The sequence below is a fragment of the Nylanderia fulva genome, unplaced genomic scaffold, assembly GCF_048542155.1.
Source record: "Nylanderia fulva isolate GAGA-0341 unplaced genomic scaffold, ASM4854215v1 Scaffold4, whole genome shotgun sequence".
Taxonomy (NCBI): domain Eukaryota; kingdom Metazoa; phylum Arthropoda; class Insecta; order Hymenoptera; family Formicidae; genus Nylanderia; species Nylanderia fulva.
Genome location: NW_028190476.1, coordinates 1,142,328 through 1,163,111, shown reverse-complemented (window position 1 = coordinate 1,163,111; position 20,784 = coordinate 1,142,328). Strand labels below are relative to the sequence as shown.

General features: G+C 29.1%; 1 protein-coding gene across 2 annotated transcripts; it reads right to left on the bottom strand.

Moving 5' to 3' along the window:
• Positions 1-1,388: 1,388 nt before the first annotated feature.
• qvr (glycosylphosphatidylinositol-anchored protein quiver) lies at positions 1,389-13,815 on the bottom strand. 2 transcript variants are annotated; one of them, XM_029320950.2, is made up of 5 exons: positions 13,320-13,812; positions 11,600-11,747; positions 9,294-9,341; positions 8,076-8,222; positions 1,389-7,600 (listed from the first exon to the last, which is right to left on the bottom strand). In XM_029320950.2, the coding sequence occupies exons 2-5, from the start codon at positions 11,622-11,624 to the stop codon at positions 7,344-7,346; spliced, it is 477 nt and encodes a 158-aa protein (XP_029176783.1). In that variant the 5' UTR covers positions 11,625-11,747; positions 13,320-13,812; the 3' UTR covers positions 1,389-7,343. The 2 variants fall into 2 exon arrangements, with proteins under 2 accessions (XP_029176783.1, XP_029176784.1); XM_029320951.2 differs by lacking the exon at positions 9,294-9,341 and having other exon boundaries at positions 13,320-13,815.
• Positions 13,816-20,784: the final 6,969 nt, after the last annotated feature.

The following is a 20,784-nucleotide window of genomic DNA, read 5'->3' as shown; positions in this document are numbered from 1 at the left end:
TGTAAAACATTTTATGACTTATTCATAAATTTAATTGTATAATTATATAATATAGTTTGCAAACTGTTTTTGATAAACTGATTTTATATATACGTGTATATATATTTATATATATACACAAGGTTGGGCAGATATGTATCTTAAAGTATCTGAGATACGTAGTTAAGTATGAATCTTATTTAAATACAGTATTTAAATACCAAATAATCAAATATTTCGAAGTTTGTAATTAATTATTAAATTTAAATGTATCTTATATTTAAATGTATTTATGTAATTACATATATATATATATATATATATATATATATATACATATGCTATTATGTTTATTTTAGTTATTATTATTTTATAACGTATAAAGTACAAATAAATAAACTTATCTTTTAAAGTGTTGAAATTAACTTACTTTTGATATTATTTTCATATAATTCTACCGTCAGACTATATTATACTTAATATTAAAGTAATTACAAAAATATTATCTACTATTATTTAAAATATAAAATTTTTTAAATAATAGTAGATAATCTTTTTGTAATTAGTTTAATATTAAGTTTATATTAAAAATATTTTATCGGCTCTCGAAATAAATGCATTATATATATAAATATATATACATATATATGTATTATGTATTAAGGATATTGTATATAAGAAAATTTAAAAATATAATTGTGTATTTAAAAGTATTTATAAATGTATTTAAATACAATTAATATTTAAATATATTTTAAAACCAAAGTATTTCAATAGTATTTGAATATATGTCGAACAGTATCTTGTATCTTGTATTTAAATATTTTGTTTCGAAGTATCTGCCCAACTCTGTATATACATATATTTATATATAAAATTAGTTAATTTAGTGTTCTAATTTTCTTAATATAGTGATTTTTAATGTTATATTTTTAAATTAATTTAAAATCAATTAAATCTGGAATTGCCATTAAGTAATAGCATTACAAAATAATTTTGAAAAATTGATTGAGAGATAATTAAATACTTATATAATAATATTAATATTCAATGTATAAACGTATTGTTAATATACTGGCAATAGAGGAAATTTATTTAATTCTATTAATTGTAATATCCAGCAATCTCATATAACACTTCAATTAAGTTTTTTGCAAAATGTATAATATATCTTAACCTTTTTACCGCTTGCGACACAAGTGATGATACAAAATTGAGCATTAAGGCATTAATGAATTATCTTTCATCTAAGAATTATTTTATTATTTAATATCATTAAATTCAAAATTAAATATATATACCTATTTAGCTTAAGTTAGCATTCGTTATTTATAACTGAAAACATTTTTTCTTGCAAAGCTATTTACAAATTTGCGACAGAATATGCCGTAATAATAAAAGCAAAGAGATTAATGTTATAAATACATTTTAATAAGAGAAGGCTTTCTTTGTAATCTCATATAAATAAGATTTAGCTATATTCAATTAATAAGGAGTTAAGTCGATATTTTTGATGGATATTCACAAAAATAGATTAAAGTCTACTGATATGGTAAAATACGTTAATTATTTAACGATTCGAGAACGAGGGACATGTTTATCATTTTACATTTTATCAATGTAGGCGATAACAAAAATATATAATGTTCATCGCCTTTTACTTTTACATTTACAAATAATATTTAACATGTCATGGCTTTGTGTAATATATTCTAATAAAATGAAAGTTATCTCTTTCAATTATTTCTTATAGATATAAACTAATTATACAATCGCACATGTATCGTATAGTAGTACAATATTAAACAAATACAATGTATTCCAATAATTAACCCCTTAACCGTCATTTTTCTTGATTTATGCAACAAAATATTTTTTTATTAATTTATCGTAAGACAAATATTATATTTCTGATACATAAAATTAAAAATTTAATTCATCGGGTTAAAGGATTAAAATATTCTTTCTTATATCTATATTTTCTCGTCTTTGCGTGTCGATGCTTTCCTATGCTAAATAATTCATATCGCAAGTAGATTTGCTAATTACACACGTGGATACCTTTCAGCTGCGAGGCCAGGTTTAGTACCGATTACTACTGATGAGCGAGGATTTGAGATTGACATTTCTGTGTTTCCGTTGCGATTCAGATGTATAACGAGGAAACGTGCTCTCTGGATTCGTTTGGTTTTTTCCAACATTTGTCAACTAACTTTTTAACATGTTTATGATTATAATAAAATTATAAAATATTGCTAGTCAGAGATAACTAGCCAAATTTTAAATTGCAGAATTATTTTTAAATTTGATGTATGCATTTTACGAAATATCCTATATATGCATTTTAACCATATTAATTTAATTAAATAAAGCTTGATTTAGCTTACCTCTTATTCTTTTATATATTATAATAGTATATTCTTTAACTTTACAATAAAGTGTGACGTGAGTAGTGACATTTTTATTATATGTTAAAAATATTCTCGTCCCACCATAGATAAAAATATTTGTAAATATAAATAAGCTTTAAATATCGCGTTAAATTTTTATTTAAATCAAAAAAACCCATTCTCATGAGAGAAAGCTAATATCGATTTATAAGTCATTGCATAAAATCGAGTATAATTAGCGCAATTCAACCCGAGCAGTTTCCTCGCGTGAAAAGCGCTTATATCTGACATAAGAACAAGGCGCGTTAAATTGAAGGGACGCTGGATGAAATAGATTGAAGGGACAGAGAAGGAAACTCAAAGAGTTAAGGGGAGATCTAAGAGTGATATAAATCGCGGTGTAGAACGGATTAGCCTCGCAGCCGCGCGTGCGACAATGAACAAATGACGCGACACGAGCCGCATGGCTTGCCAGAGAAACGTCGGTCTGCTCGCCCATCCAAATGTCAAGCAAGCACCGAAGCTTGTTTGGCAAGAGGCTCCGCTTCGAAAGCCTCTCTGTGAGGACATGCGCGTTCAGCTTGGCCGTGCCAGTCGCGAGCGACTCCGTTAATAATCGACGATTGTATTCGGCAGGGGTGACGATTGCATCATCATCGAGTGGCAGTCGGTGACATTTAACATCGGTGATTTTTGGTTTTTTCATTCATTCCTGACATTTTGACATATTTTTTAACTTTCAAGAGATATCATTTTCAGTTCGTTAAACAATAAAATTATTTCACCAATTTATTTTATATTAGAATAGGAACGATATATTTAATTTGACCCAAACTAGCCAAGAAATTTTTATTTTATTTCCACAACGTTTCGACCATCTGTTTTTGGTCCTTTTCAAGTGAAAAACTAGAATGGTACAATTAATTAAAATTAATAAACATTTTTGATGACATCAATTAAATTAAATATATCGTTCCTATTTTAAATACCACTAGCGACGTTTTAAGTATTGAATTTGATATTTTATATCGTTGGTGAATAATTAAGTAAAAGTTTATATTATATATATGTAAGTAATAATTATACGCGAACGTTAAAAACTGCAGTATTAATAAATTCATTTTTATAAAATACTTATTGGAGAAGTCACCGATGTATCGGACTCGAATGCCGCGATTGTATCGATGATTCAACAATTTTCCTTGCTGAATAATTAAGATTTGGTCAAATGAGATTAAGCTCGATTTGGCAGCTGAATATGATATTTATCATAAGCGAAAGGCTCGTTAATTGCGGCACAAACGAAGCTGAAGGCCCACGTTGTGCTTTGCTTTTCGTCTGTTTTGCGTTGCATTTATCGGGGTGGAAGGTATCGTGGGTTATTTAAAGTTGTCATAGTAGTTATAATTGTAATTTTTGTTAATGCTGTTATTGTTCTTGTTGTTGCATTCAGAGTCATGGGTGGAAAGAAACAGCAAGCACGTTTTTTTTTTTTTAAATTTGTACAAACGCGGACAAAATTTTGAATATTTAAAGTTTAATTAATTGCATATATAACTCGTATGTAATTCGATAACGTGTTTGTAATAAGATTTAAGGAGAATTAAATACATGGAACGCTGTTCGCTTTCGACCAAAGACTGTGGAAATGGAGTACTCGTTCACACGCAAGAATAATAACGACAGGGTCATGCAGTCTCATGCAAGGTGTTGCTGTACGGCTATTTGAAAGTCGAACGCCAAAGCTGTTCCTGCATACTAGATCCTAGTTAAATATAAGCTGTATGAAATATTTTATCTGAAATAGTAATGGAAACAGTTACATAAAATTAAGTTAAAATATTTTGAAAAGGCGTATTACATTTGACAGATAAATATATAAAATATAGTTTAATATGAAAAAATTGAAAAAGAGGAGTATCTTTACTTAGAAGAAGAATTCAAGTATAGCGAGGCTTAAAAAATCTTTTCTCTTGTGTATGTTTTCTTCATTTTTTCCTAAAAATATATAATTATATATACATACGCGTACATAAAATATTTTATATTAATTTTTACTATATGCAGATATGATTCAGATTGATGATTAAAAATATTGCGATTAAAAATTTGTCTGCGTTGACTTTCCATAATTCGTACAGCCTTGTGAACGCTACAATCCATGCACTCAACTTCATTTTTGTCTATGTATTACGCGATTTTTCTTCTAAGTTAAAACTTCATCTCTATATTGATTTATGCTCTAGAATATGCACCCGCTTTCAGAAGATGTTTGTAAAATTATCGTAAGATTTTTATTTTTATTATTTAAATTTCGAAACTCTTTAAGTTCTCAAGTTTTCTAAAAAAATTAAATTTAAAATTTTATAGTCTTGAAATTTTAATTCTTAAATTTTTAGAATTAAAACTCAAAATTTTTTTACGACGTTTTAAAGAGTTTTGAGTAGCAGTATTGAAATATTAATCTTTCTATTCTGTTTAATCTTTATATGTCAATAATTTAGAAATGCTCTAAAATTTTTTAAGCAGAAAATGGATTTTATGAGACTTATTCGTTTCAAAAAACGTGCGCATATATATATTTAAACAACTTCCGGAATTCGAAAACGTCATCCTCGCTGCTCGCCTCGGTCGGTTCTTTCTGCATCTGTCGGTGCTGTCTGTTGGATGTGCATGCTGCAACCATGCCGTCTAAAGTAGTCTTTCTATAATACAAGCTCGCCTTCTATCATAAACTCAAAGCCTTTCCGTCACTTCGAGTATGAGAATGTCTTATTAGAATAACGGAACGGACAAGGTATCTACGAGAAAATTGCATCGTTGAAGAATGAAAAGAATGAAAGAAGAGTGCATAGGTAAAGAATCAGGCTGTGTGATAAAGACAGAAAGAGAGAGATAGAGAGAGAGAAAGAGAGAGAGAAAGAGAGAAAGAGAGAGAGAAAGACGTTGTGTAAAGAACAGTGAGTGAGAGTTGTGATTGAGTGGAATCAAGGAAGCGTTTTGCTAAATTGATTAAATTTGCTTGACGAATGAGCGCCGTTTTTCTCTATAAAATATTATCATTGTGTAATAATTATTTGAAGATTAACATATAGATATATGCAATACTAAATTTAAAACTATAACTAGACAAATGTAGAAAATAATAACACATGTTTAAAGCGATAGCATAAATGCAAAAATATAATTTGGAAAGATGTCAATTCAATTTCTTTCTTCATTATATATTGCGTGAAATTCCAATTATTTCAAAAAATTAAAAAGTCACTTGTTTTTCAATACTTTTATACATTATTTGCATTATTGTATAAAAAATATTACAACTTTCAAATTTAATAAAACTTTAATTTATTTATTTAATTTTATTAAAAAATTAAAAATTTTCTGAGTAGCCTTATATGTAATTTTTTTAAAATTATACGGATCGGCGTCCATACGTCGTGCAATTGTACTGTGCTTTTCAACAAGTTCTCGCATCGTACGAAATTCGACCAGTCGCGTCGAACATTGTCGCATCAGAATGAGAGAAACGACACAGTGAGGTGCATTTTCGTGAGAAAAAACCGAAAGTTAGAGTATCCACATTGGTTTTTCTCCTTGTAGTACTATTAGGGTAAACGGTAAATCCATCATCGATGTTCCCAGACGACAGTCGAGTACATGCAACGACAATTCCGAGGAAGGAGCTCAATTTCCACAAATATATATTTTGATGAATAATTTGACTGAATTTTACTTGTTGATTTATTAGTGGAACATACTTTTTAAACTTTAAAATTGGGTGGTGCAATTAAAATTTATGGTATATTATGATAGGCAATATTTAAAGCATTAAGCATGTTAAATTTAAATGAGAAATATTGCAAAATGTTATATAATTTAGATAACGAAATAATTTGTATGTTATTATGTCAAAAATTACTATAGAAATATAAAATATTTCAAGTAAAATTATTGTATTAACTTTTATATTACAAATGTAGATCTATAATTTAAACAGATCATAGTATTTAGTATTCAATATTCAATAGATATATTTAATATATATTTAATATATATTTAATATATATTTTATTTTTTAAATATTTATTTTATATTTCTTCTTTATAAATTTCCTTCCTCAGAGCTTATCACGAATGTTTGCAAAAATGCTAGCCGTGCTTGCTCAAAGAGCAACTAACAAAAAACTTGAACTCGTGTTAAAATCGTCAGAGAAATCGATTAGATAGAGAGTCGGGATGATTGCTACACAAGAAAACGCTTAGATATTCTCGATGCTATCTAAGGCCAGTGATCGGAACGAACGATGCACACAAATTGTGCACTCTCGCAGTAAAAGAAACTTCACTTTTGTCCCTATTAATTATATATCACAGAAATAAATATCACAATTATATAATATCAAGTTTTGTAGAATGCAAATTAATAATAACTCTTTTTCAGCTCTCTTCAGCTTTTTTTCCTAAAAGTATAACAAATAATTAATTTAAACCACATTATAATACATAATAAAATTTCTTATAAGAATAGAAAAAATATTATTTTTGCAGAGATCTTTGCTATTATCCATATATATATATATATATATATATATATATATATATTTTTTTTTTGGCAACGTTCAATATATTAAGCTCATCTCAGCATACTCTGTTATGCAGATCTATCATTTATCTATCGTAAGATATGCAATTTTGATAAAATTTGTTATATTAGTATATTTAATTTCTACACGCGATGCGGATGGAGCGACGACGCGCGTTTGAAAGAGGCACCAAATTAATAATAACTACAACGACACGTCGATCGCCCACCGCTTTTTACTTTCTCTCAGCTTTCTTTTATATCTCGAAGGATCTAGGATCGAAGCCAGCTCGATCGTTCGTTCCGACAAGTGGTCGTATCGACTCGCTAGAATCTCTACGGAGGATATGATTGGACGCCACTGCGATGGGTGGATCGAATTAATTGGTGTTATACGACGTGATCATTGCAACGTTCTACAAAGCAAGCTGAGGCTCCTAAGACGACCGAGCGTAGAACAAGGATGGTCGACAGGATCAGCAGGAGTACGGGATTCGAGCGCGAGGTCGGGGGTACACGATTGCACATATCCTCCTCACAGAAGCACATGTGACCAGTGCCGGTACTTTCCATCATGCACACGTGGTCCACCATGAATAAGTTTATTTGTAGTTGCGAGGTGCAAGTCCTCCTCACGCTCTCATACGCTGCAAGCAAAAGAGAACGATAAGCAGCAATTAAATTCCTGCAACCTTATCAAGTGATTGTGTGATTTCATTCCTTTATCATTTATATCACCATATCTATATCATTTATAAGACAATAAAAGATATAATTACAGCAAAACTGTATAGTTCAATTTAAATAAGTTTAATTAAATTTTAATCGGCTAGATTTAGAGGGAATAAATTAAGAAAAAAATCTGATAGATTTAAAATATGTTTTTTATAATGGAAATATATAATTATTAATAATTAATAATACTATTAATAATTAATAGTATTATTAATTATTAATAATTATATATTTCCATTATAAAAAACATATTTTAAATCTATCAGATTTTTTTCTTAATTTTTCCCCTTCAAATCTAGCCGATTAAAATTTAATCTAAAATCCAATGTAGAAATTTAAATATATTCTTTCTAGAGTAAATATTTTATAGTGACGTTAAATACTCACGTGATTTCGCGTTGCGGACCATTTTCACGCAGCATCCATTGCAGGTCATCAGGGGTGGTTGGTCCCTGGGTAGTGCAGTGTAGTTGAAAGGGTCTTTGCATCTGAGATCCGTCCACGAATCGCATTCGTAACAGTAAATGGAGCGAGCTGTTAATAGTAAAGTATTTCAATGCTGCATCATTTTTATCGCACTCAGAAAAGAATGCACACGAAGTCAATACAACATAATGATTCATCTACGTAATAGCCTTCTTTTAATCCAGTTATTTTTATTTTCACTCCGCGTTTAGTACTAAATGTGGCTTTTTAGTATTATATTTATATTTTATACTTATAACAAATCTATTTGTAAAATAAATTAAATATTAAAAGTGAAGAGTATAATATTATGACCAAATTTGTAACAAAGCAAATTTTAAATTAAACAGCCATTTAGCGCTAAACAAGCGGTTATAGATTAAAGTATAAAAAAATTGAAAAAAATGGTTTTGGCTAACAAGTCTACAATCAAATACTTAAAAAATATTAATTAAATAAAATTAGTAATTAGCTCTGTTAAATTAATAATTGTAAACAAAGAAGGGCTATAAGAGCTATTATTAATTAAATATTTAATTTGAATTTTTATCTCGATTTATTATCTTAATCACGCTGATTGAGATATATATATATATATAGAGACTAATCTAGAGATTTTTACTTCGTAAACACATCGCTTTCCAAGTGCACATTTTCTCATGTAAAATTGTTTGCATCGATGAGCGCCCGCGCGCGCGTGAGCTCTAAAAAACAAATATCAGGCACCGTTCGCTTTTGATAGCAACACAATAACGTGAGTGCTTCGGCTGATGTAGTTGTGTGCTCGATGAAACTGGACGAGAATAATTAATATATATATATATATATATATATATATATATATATATTAAATTAATTATATATCGATTGACACTTGTGTAATTTTATTTCTCACTTTATTGGATTTTATGGAAAATTAATTCTCCACATTTCTCATCCAGTTCAAGGCGAAAGCGAACTCGGCCGATCAATTTTCGGCGGAGAACGCTTCTTCCTCCAAGGATTCCCTGGGAGTGAATACTCTGACAAGAGAGTCACTTGGTCGCGGACGCATCGAGCTTTTATATCGAGTTCCTAGCGAACGAGTCAGACGACACGGCACGGGCACACCGAGGAGAGTAAGCTGGCTTAATCACTCACTCTGGCACTCCGCACGACAGACGTTGGCAACCGCGAGTACAATTGCCGCTGAAAACGAAAGATTGGTTACTGCATTTAGGCAATGTGCGTCGGCAATGTGTGTACGCAGGTCACTAGTTTAAGTAACTTGATGTGTATATATATAATATATATATAATAATGCAAAATAATAGCATCGGTTGAACAAATTAGGAAAGTTTGTATATTTCCTCCACCATCAAAAAGTGATTATTAAAGGATTTCCTGGTATTCGTCAGTTCGTTCAAAGACCACAAAAGTCAGAATTTAATTCTAGATATACAGTCAAGACATGATGGAGGAAATATACAAATTCCCCTCATTTTTTTAACCAATGCTATTATTTTGTACATAACTATATATGTGTGTATATGAGTTTGGTAACAAGCGATAGTACTAGCGCTATTATACAGCCGAGCTACGGTGGCTGCGACTACCACTACAACCGCCTCTACTGCCTCTATAGCGCGGTTCTAGCGTTAATTGAAATTAATGATGTTGAGGACCGCTGACAATTGCGCTAGCTATAATAAATGCTATCACTCGATTGATCAAAAGAGGAATCGTGCGGCAGACACGTCCAGATTTGTCGAATCGTCATACAGTTTGAAGCTTGCTAGACTTTTTTATTCTTAGAGAAGTTATGGGTAAATGTATAATCTAATCAAACATTTGACGACCAAAGATATAAAATGTAGCATAGCATATGGAAAATGGCACATACATGGATATGGAATGTAACATGATGCATACAATATATAATAGGAACGCAAATAGAATACATAAAGCATACAGTATATATAGAACAAAGTATAGAACAGTATAAGTGACGCTGTAATCTAAAAATTGAAAAAAACTCAATCATATTCTCGGCTGAAAAAACTTGGAAAAAAATATGTCACATTATAAATAAAATATAAAATAATCTTTTCTATCTTTAAAAACTAGATTGAAAAAATAAGAAATAGAGATTTCATATATAATACATCATGTATCTCTAAATACGTTTTTATTAAAGTTCTTATTAAAGATAATACATACACGTACAGTAACATATATTTAGAACGATGCGAAGGTATAGTTTCTTTTGCATAGTTTTAATGCTGTAATATGCGTAGGTGTAAAAGGGCAAAGGAGTAAAAACTTCCGTGGAATATGTGTAAAAAATAGTAAAATTAGTGAGAAAGATTGCATTTCACTCATAGTTCACTACATAATGAAGAACGTATCATATTTAAGTATAAGCGCGTTATACAGCAAACGTTCTAAGTGATAAGTGAATTAAATCGATATTTTTGTTTGGATGGTATATTTTAGTGATTGTTATGCGGCAGGTGTATCAAATTCATCGTAATTTGTGGGAAATACAAAGCTTACTCGTGTGTGAGCATCAAATGAAAAATGTAACAAATGTGCGGATTTTACATAAGCAATAAAAAGACAAATGGAATAGAGAAATACTAAAATAGATTTGCAAAATGTAAAACATTATATCGCATGTTATTATATTTTATAAAATATTTTGCAAGATTTGTTATATTGGTAGAGATAAGATATTCAATCAAAAGCAATTGCATTAATAAATAAGAAAATTTGGAGATGCCTGACGCACTTTTCTGAAAATAAAGTTCCGCATTTGATTAAATCTAAAGGACACTAAATATTAAAATAAATTTGTAAAAAGTTATAAATTTAAAAAATTTATTTTTTAAACATTATTTTTAAATAATAAAGAAACGATATAATATTGATGTTTATCTTTCTGTTAGTCTTGTAGATTTGTTTCAAATGCGGATTTTTCTTTTGGGTATTACGTACGTACGTGTCCACGTACCTAACAGCACGGAGGCAGCGGCCGTACGCGTGTTGATTAATTGAATACGGAATAACATCTACGATCTAGACTCGTAATAAGATTGGTAAAAATTGTAAAAATTTATAAAGTTAAACACTTCCAGAGTTACCAATGTCCTGATGTCTTTCGCGATTGTCATAGTTGTTAAAATTATTAAAATTTGCACTTAAAAAAATATCCTGTGTTTCAATTATTTTTATATTGCTTAATAGTTTATTTATGACATTTTTTTATCTCAAATTATAAGCAACAGTATTATGTTGGTTATTATATTGGTTGTTCTCCAAATTCAAGCCATAGAAACTTAGACATTATATATGCTCGAATACTTGCGCAAGTGAGAAGCTTATTTTAACGCTATCTTTCTGCGAGAGATATAGAAAAATCTTTTGATATTAAGTGAAAAGCTCATGGAGGACGCACGCACACTTACCCACTATCAAGTGATTTGTCCACATCCTGACGGCGGATGTCCTCTCACTTCATGTATCTTTATGTCATATCGGGATTTTCTCAAACATCGAATGGTGCTCGATTAGCGCTAGCTGTTTCAGCCATATATTGTATTTCAGACGATCTTGCTGAAATTACGCAAATAAATCTTATAATAAAATTTAGATCTCTAAAGATTCGTAGATCTAACTTTGCGTTATATTAGTTATTATTTATGATAAATATTTTTTACTGATTTTATTCCAAGCTTTTGAGACAATAATTGTAAAATTAATTAGAATAAATATATGAATTAATCATTATTTATTTTCTAAAATATTTTTTTAAATTTTATTTTTCATTGCTTGATCAAAAAATGTTTTAATATAATTTATTACTAAGTGGAACTTAATTTAATATAAATATATATATATATATATATATATTAAATAAAAATTGATTCATAAATGTCTCTTTGAAATAACGTTTTAAATTAGATAACATATTATTTTTGCGTTTTTATCTTATATTAACGCGTATTTGAGAATGTTGTAACGTCAGCATTCAAATTAAGGCACTTAGCAGTTGATTGAGTAATAACGCTCAAATAGTCATGATTATCAACAATAAAGAACTTCATGATTCTTTAAATGATAGTAAATTGTTACTTAAGATGTTTTTTATGTAAGATTTAAACACTAAATATATTTTACATTTAACTTATAATATTAATTAGAATAGATTAAATATCAAATAAATACATTTTCTTGTTAAAATAAATTGATAATTTTATGACATAAAATATTTTAATCATAAACTTCGTACAGTTGTTAATTTAATATAAATATATATATATATATATATATAATATATATATATTAAATAAAAATTGATTCATAAATGTCTCTTTGAAATAACGTTTTAAATTAAATAACATATTATTTTTGCGTTTTTATCTTATATTAATGCGTATTTGAAAATGTAACGTTAGCATTCAAATTAAGGCACTTAGCAGTTGATTGAGATAATAACGCTCAAATAGTCATGATTATCAACAATAAAGAACTTCATGATTCTTTAAATGATAGTAAATTGTTACTTAAAATGTTTTTTATGTAAGGTTTAAACACTAAATATATTTTACATTTAACCTATAATATCAATTAGAATAAATTAAATATCAAATAAATACATTTTCTTGTTAAAATAAATTGATAATTTTATGACATAAAATATTTTAATCATAAACTTCGCACAGTTGTTGAATTGTAAAAAATATGTGAAGTAGAAAAGAATTGAGAAAAATTAAATCAAATAATATAATTTTGTAAGAATTGGCAAATATTTTACAATTAATTTTCTTCTTTACTATATTAAAAATATGCTATTTTTATTATACAGTAAAAATTATTTATTTAATCACTTCAAAATAGATTTCACAAATATATAAATAGAAATAAATTATATAGATATAAGTTTTACATATAATTTTGGTAAAAATTTATACATTATTTATATAAAAAGTTAATCTGGTATTATTTTATATTAATAATAATAGGTATACATAAAAAGATGTTTATAACTATTCAGTGAATCATATGATTAGAATATTGATTGTTGCTACACAAAATTAGAATATTCTATTGTAATTAAAAAATGCATTGTTTTCAAGCTATAAAGCAGATTTTTAATGCATTTATGGACATTAAATTTGTACATACCTGTTCGTTTTTGTAGCATGGGATTCAAAAGCTTTGCTCGTGACAAACACTGGTGTCCTTTTTTTCAAAGATGTTTTGAACACAAAGTCTATTTATCGGTTATTATTATCCCTCACAATTTCGGATTTGATTGTCGACCCTGCAACGAGATCCGATACTCTTCTCCGCCTATATACACTCAAGCTCGGACACCTGAACACGTCTATCGACGAGTCTACATCACTGGTGCATGGCAACGGCGAAATAAATCTAACGAGGGCACGATCCGCACGATGCAGTTTCGCGAGATGCCATGATGCGACTAGGCGACCGCGATTATGCCGTAAAAGCGGAGTACACAGATGCTTTGAGGGAACTGACAAGCGCGCGAGTCGACGCGCCGATTAAAGCGCGGATTCAGGTCGATCAATATGACGAAGTCGCCAGTCTATGCCACGTGCTCACATTGCGGCAACTGTACCGACAAAGCTACTGCTACTTAACAAATCATACAAAGTAGCACAATAGCTCTTGCTAAGACTATGCAACGTAAAGCATGGGAAATTTAAGTAGTTATGAAAGTTTTTGATCAGCCGTAGAAGTAAGACTGCAAGAAAGTGTATGAGAATTCTATAGACGAAGGTAAGCGGGTCGGTCCATTGAGGAAAAGCGCTTGCGCACTATGTGGCATAGATTTCTCGTGAAATTTGAAAGGAAAAATAATTGAGGATTCTATTAAATTAAGTACAAAAGATAAATACATGATAAATAAAAAATGATGAAATATGTAGAAAGTAAAATAATCCGCCGCATGAATATAATATAATTAATATATCAATTTTACATTACTATTATAAAATCGATAATTATTTTTTAAATTTAAATCAACTTGAGCTGTTATATTTTTCGATAGAATTTTTGAAGCTTTAAATTAACACAAAAAATCTTCAAAAATTTTTTTGAAAAATTTCCATCTAAAACTAAACACTTTTTCATTTTTGTTTTATTGTAATAATGACGGTAAATTTTTCTCTTTAAAAGTCTTGAATAATTTTTGTAAGAAACAGAATAATCTTAACATATAGTCTCACACAAAGTAATATAACAATAATATAAAACTGTAAATGAATATATATATAAAGATTTTTGTCTTAGACTTTAGAATAGTTTAATTCTATTTTTGATGTAGCAAAAATATAATATTTTAATTGGATTAGCTTTGCGAAAAACGCATTAACATAAGAAAAAATAATTATCAATAAGACAAATATTGTTAGCTCAAGTTGTTTTTAATTTTGTTAATTTATATTAATACATCAAATGTTATTATATTAATATATATGTATAATACGTACTTATTTTGATTTAATCTCTCTAATTTTCAATTTTTGTTAAAGTGTTGATAAAATATTTTGTAACTAGCATTTCTGAAAAAAATGCTTATTGAATATGTTGAAGAGTGCTAAAAATCAATAAATTGATTTCTTTGCATCCAATCTAAAATAATTATTTCTCGACTGATTTTACATGCGTAAAGATTCTTTCAGAATATGATAATAAGAATCTTCTTGAACCATTAAATAAAGAGCTCTCTTTATGGTAATCATTCTTTTAAAAATCTCATTTACTTTTCTTAAAAATAATTATTGTTAAATATTAAATAAAATAAATACTTAACTATTTAACAAATTTAACAAAATACGATTTTGTTATTTATTTTTTTAAATCTTATCTAAAATAATGTGTTATCATTATTTTAAATAATCCTTATAAATTTTTAATTATATATTTTTACTATAATAAAATGATTTAAATGTCATAACAATAATGTTGCTTTTATATAATAACTTGAAAAAGATATCAACAGCAGCAAACATAGGAATCCAAACGCTTCTTCCTCTGCTGTTGGAATTATGAGTAGGTCGATAAATGGTACAACAACAAATAATTCTTACAATAAAGCAAATCCCTTTTTGTTCTGCCCTCGATATTTATTGGAACGTAATAAAATGTCGGCAAAATAGAATAGTAGTGTGTGACAAAAGTGATATAACCAAAAGATGTCGATCATGTGCAAAATAGAAAATCAGTTTCTTTCTACAAAGTATTTATTAATATTAAAATAATATTATATTTTTATATTGTACGATAAATCTCTTTTTAGTAAATTATTGTTTGATATTTATAAGAAAATTGTAAATGAAATAAATAACGGTATAAGAAGAATGTATGTAGTTAAATGGACGGTATTTCACTATAAATTGGTATGACAGTCGGTTTAACTATATATATCTTGCTGACGTCAAGAGTAAATTTACTGAAATTTCCCTTACAAACTATGTACTGCAGTCGAAGACCTGACCTCAAAAGCATCGAAATATCTGCAATACAATTAAGGCAACTAATATTATTCGTTTTATTATTACATCTCTGATATATAATATTGGTCTTTATTATAATACCAATAATATTTAACAAAATCATTCTATCTATAAAATATATTAAGCATAATTTAATAATGGTTAATTATAGAAAAAAAGTAAAAATAATACCTACATTGTTTTATTATTTAATTAAACGTGACTTTAGAGACGATAAATTAGAGATTAAAAATATTTAATTATATAGAATCTCGATAAATCTAAAACGTATCATTAAATAAACAACGTAATTCTTTAGAAGATCAGTTTAAATATTGAGTTAATTAATTTCCAATTACAACTTTAAATTAAATAGTATTGTACATATATTATTATCAAACTAATGATCGTAATACTTTATTAACTTTTTACTATAATAACGCAGATCGGATTTCGGCTTTCGATGTTAAAATATTAGAGATTAGTCTAATCTCTAATCTATTAATTTGAAAATAATTCAAATGTCTATCTGTCTAAAATAATTAAGCAAAATAGATTTGTAAAAACCCATTTTCCTGAATACTCTTATAATGGCGGAAATTCCAATGTATTTGACAGTTTTTGGCAGTTCCTAAAAAGAACAAGGACGTGCTCAGGAGCCGCGAAAACCTCGAAAAATGCTCCGACTTCAATCCGTGAAAGATGCATCGATGCATCTCGGTGACGCGGAGCGTGCAAGTTGGCCTTGCCACGATTGGTCCGACGCGGCGGCCGCATCGGTGCGGTGCATCGCGCAGAGCTCGCGCGCCGCAGTGCACGGCTGCAGTCGAGTCATTATGCAGGTACTGCCTGTCGCTTCTGGCTTTAAACCCGCGACCGCAGACCGACGTTGAGTGTCGACTGTCGCCGGTGTTGACTCCTGGCGCACTTGCGTCCGGATGCATACCGTACTCATCTCTCGTCGCTTCGCGTCTCTCGCGCGCCGGCGAACCACCGAATCTATTATATCAGGCTGAATGTGTGATTCCTAGTGTGAGACAAAACGATACGCGACCGCCGTCATGATATGCCCTTGCTCTCCCACTACGCATTCATTAACCCTTTAACTGTATTCGCTTCATACATGCTTGCATGTAATAATTCATATATATATAATTGCATTTCAAATAACTAGATTAATTTTGATAACTTTTTATATGTTGTATTTAAAATTTTGATTACAATACAAATAAAATTAAAACATTGTTTTTCGATTTATTGTAGAATTACTATAACAAAGATTATTTTAAATCGATTACAATCTCTATAATTTTATGTTTCATTATACTTTCGAATCTTAATGGCGTTTTTTTTCCAAAAATTAGATATACTAAGGAAATGTTATATATTAATGCACATTTCTCAATTAATTTAATAAGTCTAAATTAATATTGAGTAGATTATAATAAAATCTGTAAATAAAAATTTGGAAAACTTAAATTATATGTCAGAGAGAATCTTTTTCTCTCTCTTTTTTTAAATAGAATTTAGCAGACATTTGGCATTTCTGTTTGATGTTAAGTTTAGATGCAGAGTGCACGCGATGTATATGTATATATATGAAACGATCCTCAAGCACATTTAATTTTAAATGTACCGTGAGAATTCAGGTCAAAGACCTCTGTCTCAATTGAGCTTCATCTTCTGTACCTACATTGGCTCTCCGTTTAAATATCCTTACTCGCGCGTTTTACTTACTATTTTCACGAGTAGTATTTCTGCCGGTATATTTCGCAAGTTGCAGTACATAAATCTCGATACGTAGCAATTACTTTCAACTTAAATCACAGCGTCACGATGCAGCTGGCCATCGCCGAAAGTCATTATGCGGTTAGCTTGCGATTCGCAGTTTATCGTGAATGCCGATCGATCGTATCTTTTGAATCGCAAAGAACTCACGCTCGAAAACTCGCTCGAAGGACTCATTTGGCACGTGATCGTTCCGTTAAAGAAACTCGCTTTAACGAGACTAGCAAACCTAGTCAAACAAAGTCAAGGACGATCGCGTTAAGATACGATGTTCTCTCTTATCGATCATATTATTAGGGAACCTCGATGGGGTTCGAGTCATTGCGAGATTAAACCTGAAAAAGCTCACGAAGCAATTTAGCTAAACTTTAAATCCTTTCTTTTTATTTTTTCGTGGAGAAAACTAATCTTTATTTAATCAATTAGGAAACAACATATTAAAAACTGATGACATATTAAAATATAATATTTTAGAAACATTACTTATTGTTAAAGCTGAATCTTTTAATATCATTTAATACATCAAATGTATTATTTGCTATTTTGTCACTGATATAAGTTTATTATATTATTAGTTTAGTATTATTGAGTATACTATATCTATATTTTTAATGTTATTATTTTCCATGTAATTGCAAATTATTTTTAATTTGGATTATTTTCTGTTAATTTTATTAATATTAAAAAATTATCTATTGTATTTGTGTGATTCCTAGCGAAAGGTTTATTTCATAAGAATAATTTGCTTAATTTTTTATAAGTTTTGTATGATGTATATTTAATTTTCATTTTACATCAATTTTAGAAATTGTGATGTTGGATTATTGCGACTTTTAAAAGCTATAAAACTAAGAGAAGTAGGCCAAAGAAGTATGCTTCCACTTTACTTCTTGCTCAATAAATGGAGTTTTAACTGATGTCATTATAACGTTACTGCAATATTAAGAATATAATCTGGAATTTTTGCATTTTCACAAAGCTCTCGAAAGACATTAAAACAAAAAGATTATATGGCTTAAGTTGTCAAAAAGAGCTGAATAAATATGCTTATCTTTATTTAAGATTAGATATTTCGTAAATAATTTCATACGGAAATTATTAATAACGATCTTAAGCGTGCCCATTCCACAATATCAACGCGATAATCCGCTTATATCGTTGATTATAGCGGGCTTCCACTAATAATCGTTAAGCAAGCATATGCCGAACCGTGTTACAAATTGTTATTAAATTAACCAAAGTGTAATTACATGATCAATTTTCCGTGTAAATTAGGTTCGACACATAAATTTTGCAACAAACATTATTTTCCGGTGCATTATTTTGTTTTTATAATTAAATAGCTTTTCGATCCCAAAATGACCATTATATATAATTTGTACCAGATGTTTTAGTCTGTATTAACATTAACGCACGATTAGTCGCCTAATTAATATTTGTCGATTATTAATTTTAATAATTTATTTTGATCGATCAAATCATTTCGAGAATATTATCGTAAACTCAGCCTTTTGACGGATTCATACGTTTGGCGATCATTTAACATATTCATTAAAAATAAAACTACTTAAAGTAATTAATTACAAATTGTATCAAAAGTTTATAATTAAATAATTGTATCAGCAGTAGTAAACCGGTTTATGCAAATTAATAGTTTTTAAAAAGTATTTATTTTTTCATAAATATATAAAGGTTTTGCGTATTAAAGATATAAAACAATTAAAAGCCAATAAAAACCATGCGTAGAGGTCGTACAATATAAAATTAAAAAGGTTAATAGATTAAAATAACGAATGAATTATAAAGTTGAATATAAATTTAATTATCTGACGTTTCGGTCCCACTTTGGGCCATCTTCAGAGATTTCAATACAATAAAATAAAATGCAAACTCGTGCGTTTAAAGATTGCATACTGCGAATCGATCTCTCGTCAAGGGAGCCTCCCATCGGTACCAAACTATAGAAAAATGCATCTCCATGCACTCCATTAAACTAACAGATTGCAAAACTATCTAAGTGACCGTGATATCTTAATTTACTCGATCAAAAAAAATAAAAAAGAGGGGCACCCACCGAAAGAACGAATACTCCGAAAGCTGTCAACAATGTACACTCTTCAAACGACACATTACGAATACGTTAAAAGTCAAACCCGAAAGTCAATACTTAGACAAGCACAAACAAGGTTTAATAAATATCAACCACCGACATCTACCACTACATTCCTGTGTCAAATATGCTTTCCAGCATCGGCAAATAAGCTTGATTTAATCGTTCCGTGTCATTTATCTTTTAATGCATAATCCTCATGTTGAAAAATTTTAACACATCAACTTTTTGTTAATTAAATTGTCTTTTATAAAAAATATCTAACATAATTATAATTTAATTTTATTCGCCTTTCTTTATTGTTAGCGTAATAGTTAATAAATTATATTTTAATTATGTAACGCTAGTTACCGTTAATTATTTTATTTATAATAAATATTTGATTAAAATTAAGAAAAAATTAATTATATATCGCAGTTAATGATTAAAATATTAAAAAATAAAAAATCCCGAGTTTAAAAATATGGAAAACATTAATAAAATGATCTTCCAAAAGATAATATAAAATTGAGAACAAACGTGATATAACGTATAAGATATCTATATAAAATTACAACGCAAACAGATGTGAATTAAGCTGGTAGATCTTTGAATTGTTTGCCCAGTCAGTATACGAAGCTAAGACACGCACGACTGACCTCGGGATAGTCTGTAACTTTGGCCGAGATAACCGATCGAAGCACTTGGCCAACATTATAAGCACATATTGAATATTCGCGAGCATTAGATAAATCACTGAACTTGAGGAACATCCTTGTGGCTCGCAATGCATGATCGCGGTTGCGTGATCGTTGGCTCCCTGACCTTTACAATTTCTTTCACGAATCCTATTTGTGATCAGTGACGTTGTAGTCGCCGAAATAAGCTCGCGATGGTTCGCGCCAGCCTCGTGAAATATTGCTTCGTTACGCTAATTCCATACCCTCAACCGGTGCATGTCGATCGCACATTTCTCTTTCACTCTCTTTCTTTCTCCGCATTGAAGATATACCGAATTAACTTTCTCAAATATAAATTTCAGTAGCGAGTAGTTGACCGGCTTGGCCAATTTGATTTTGGGCTTGCGGCAAGATGACCGCATGGCCTACTTTAAAATTGAACGAGAAGGTCGAACTACGTGATATAGTTCACTTAGATTAAATTTAAATTTAGGACTTTAAATCATTCGTTTCTAGTTATTCTTTCGGAATATTGGCTTTATTCACAATTGATTTATAATGTGTGCTAT

Coding starts and splice junctions, on each gene's coding strand:
- qvr (XM_029320950.2), bottom strand. CDS start 11,624: ATGTGGACAAATCACTTGATAGTGG. Junction 9,342..11,599: donor GACAAATCACTTGATAGTGG/GTAAGTGTGCGT, acceptor TTTCGTTTTCAG/CGGCAATTGTACTCGCGGTT. Junction 7,601..8,075: donor GGTCCGCAACGCGAAATCAC/GTGAGTATTTAA, acceptor TTTTGCTTGCAG/CGTATGAGAGCGTGAGGAGG.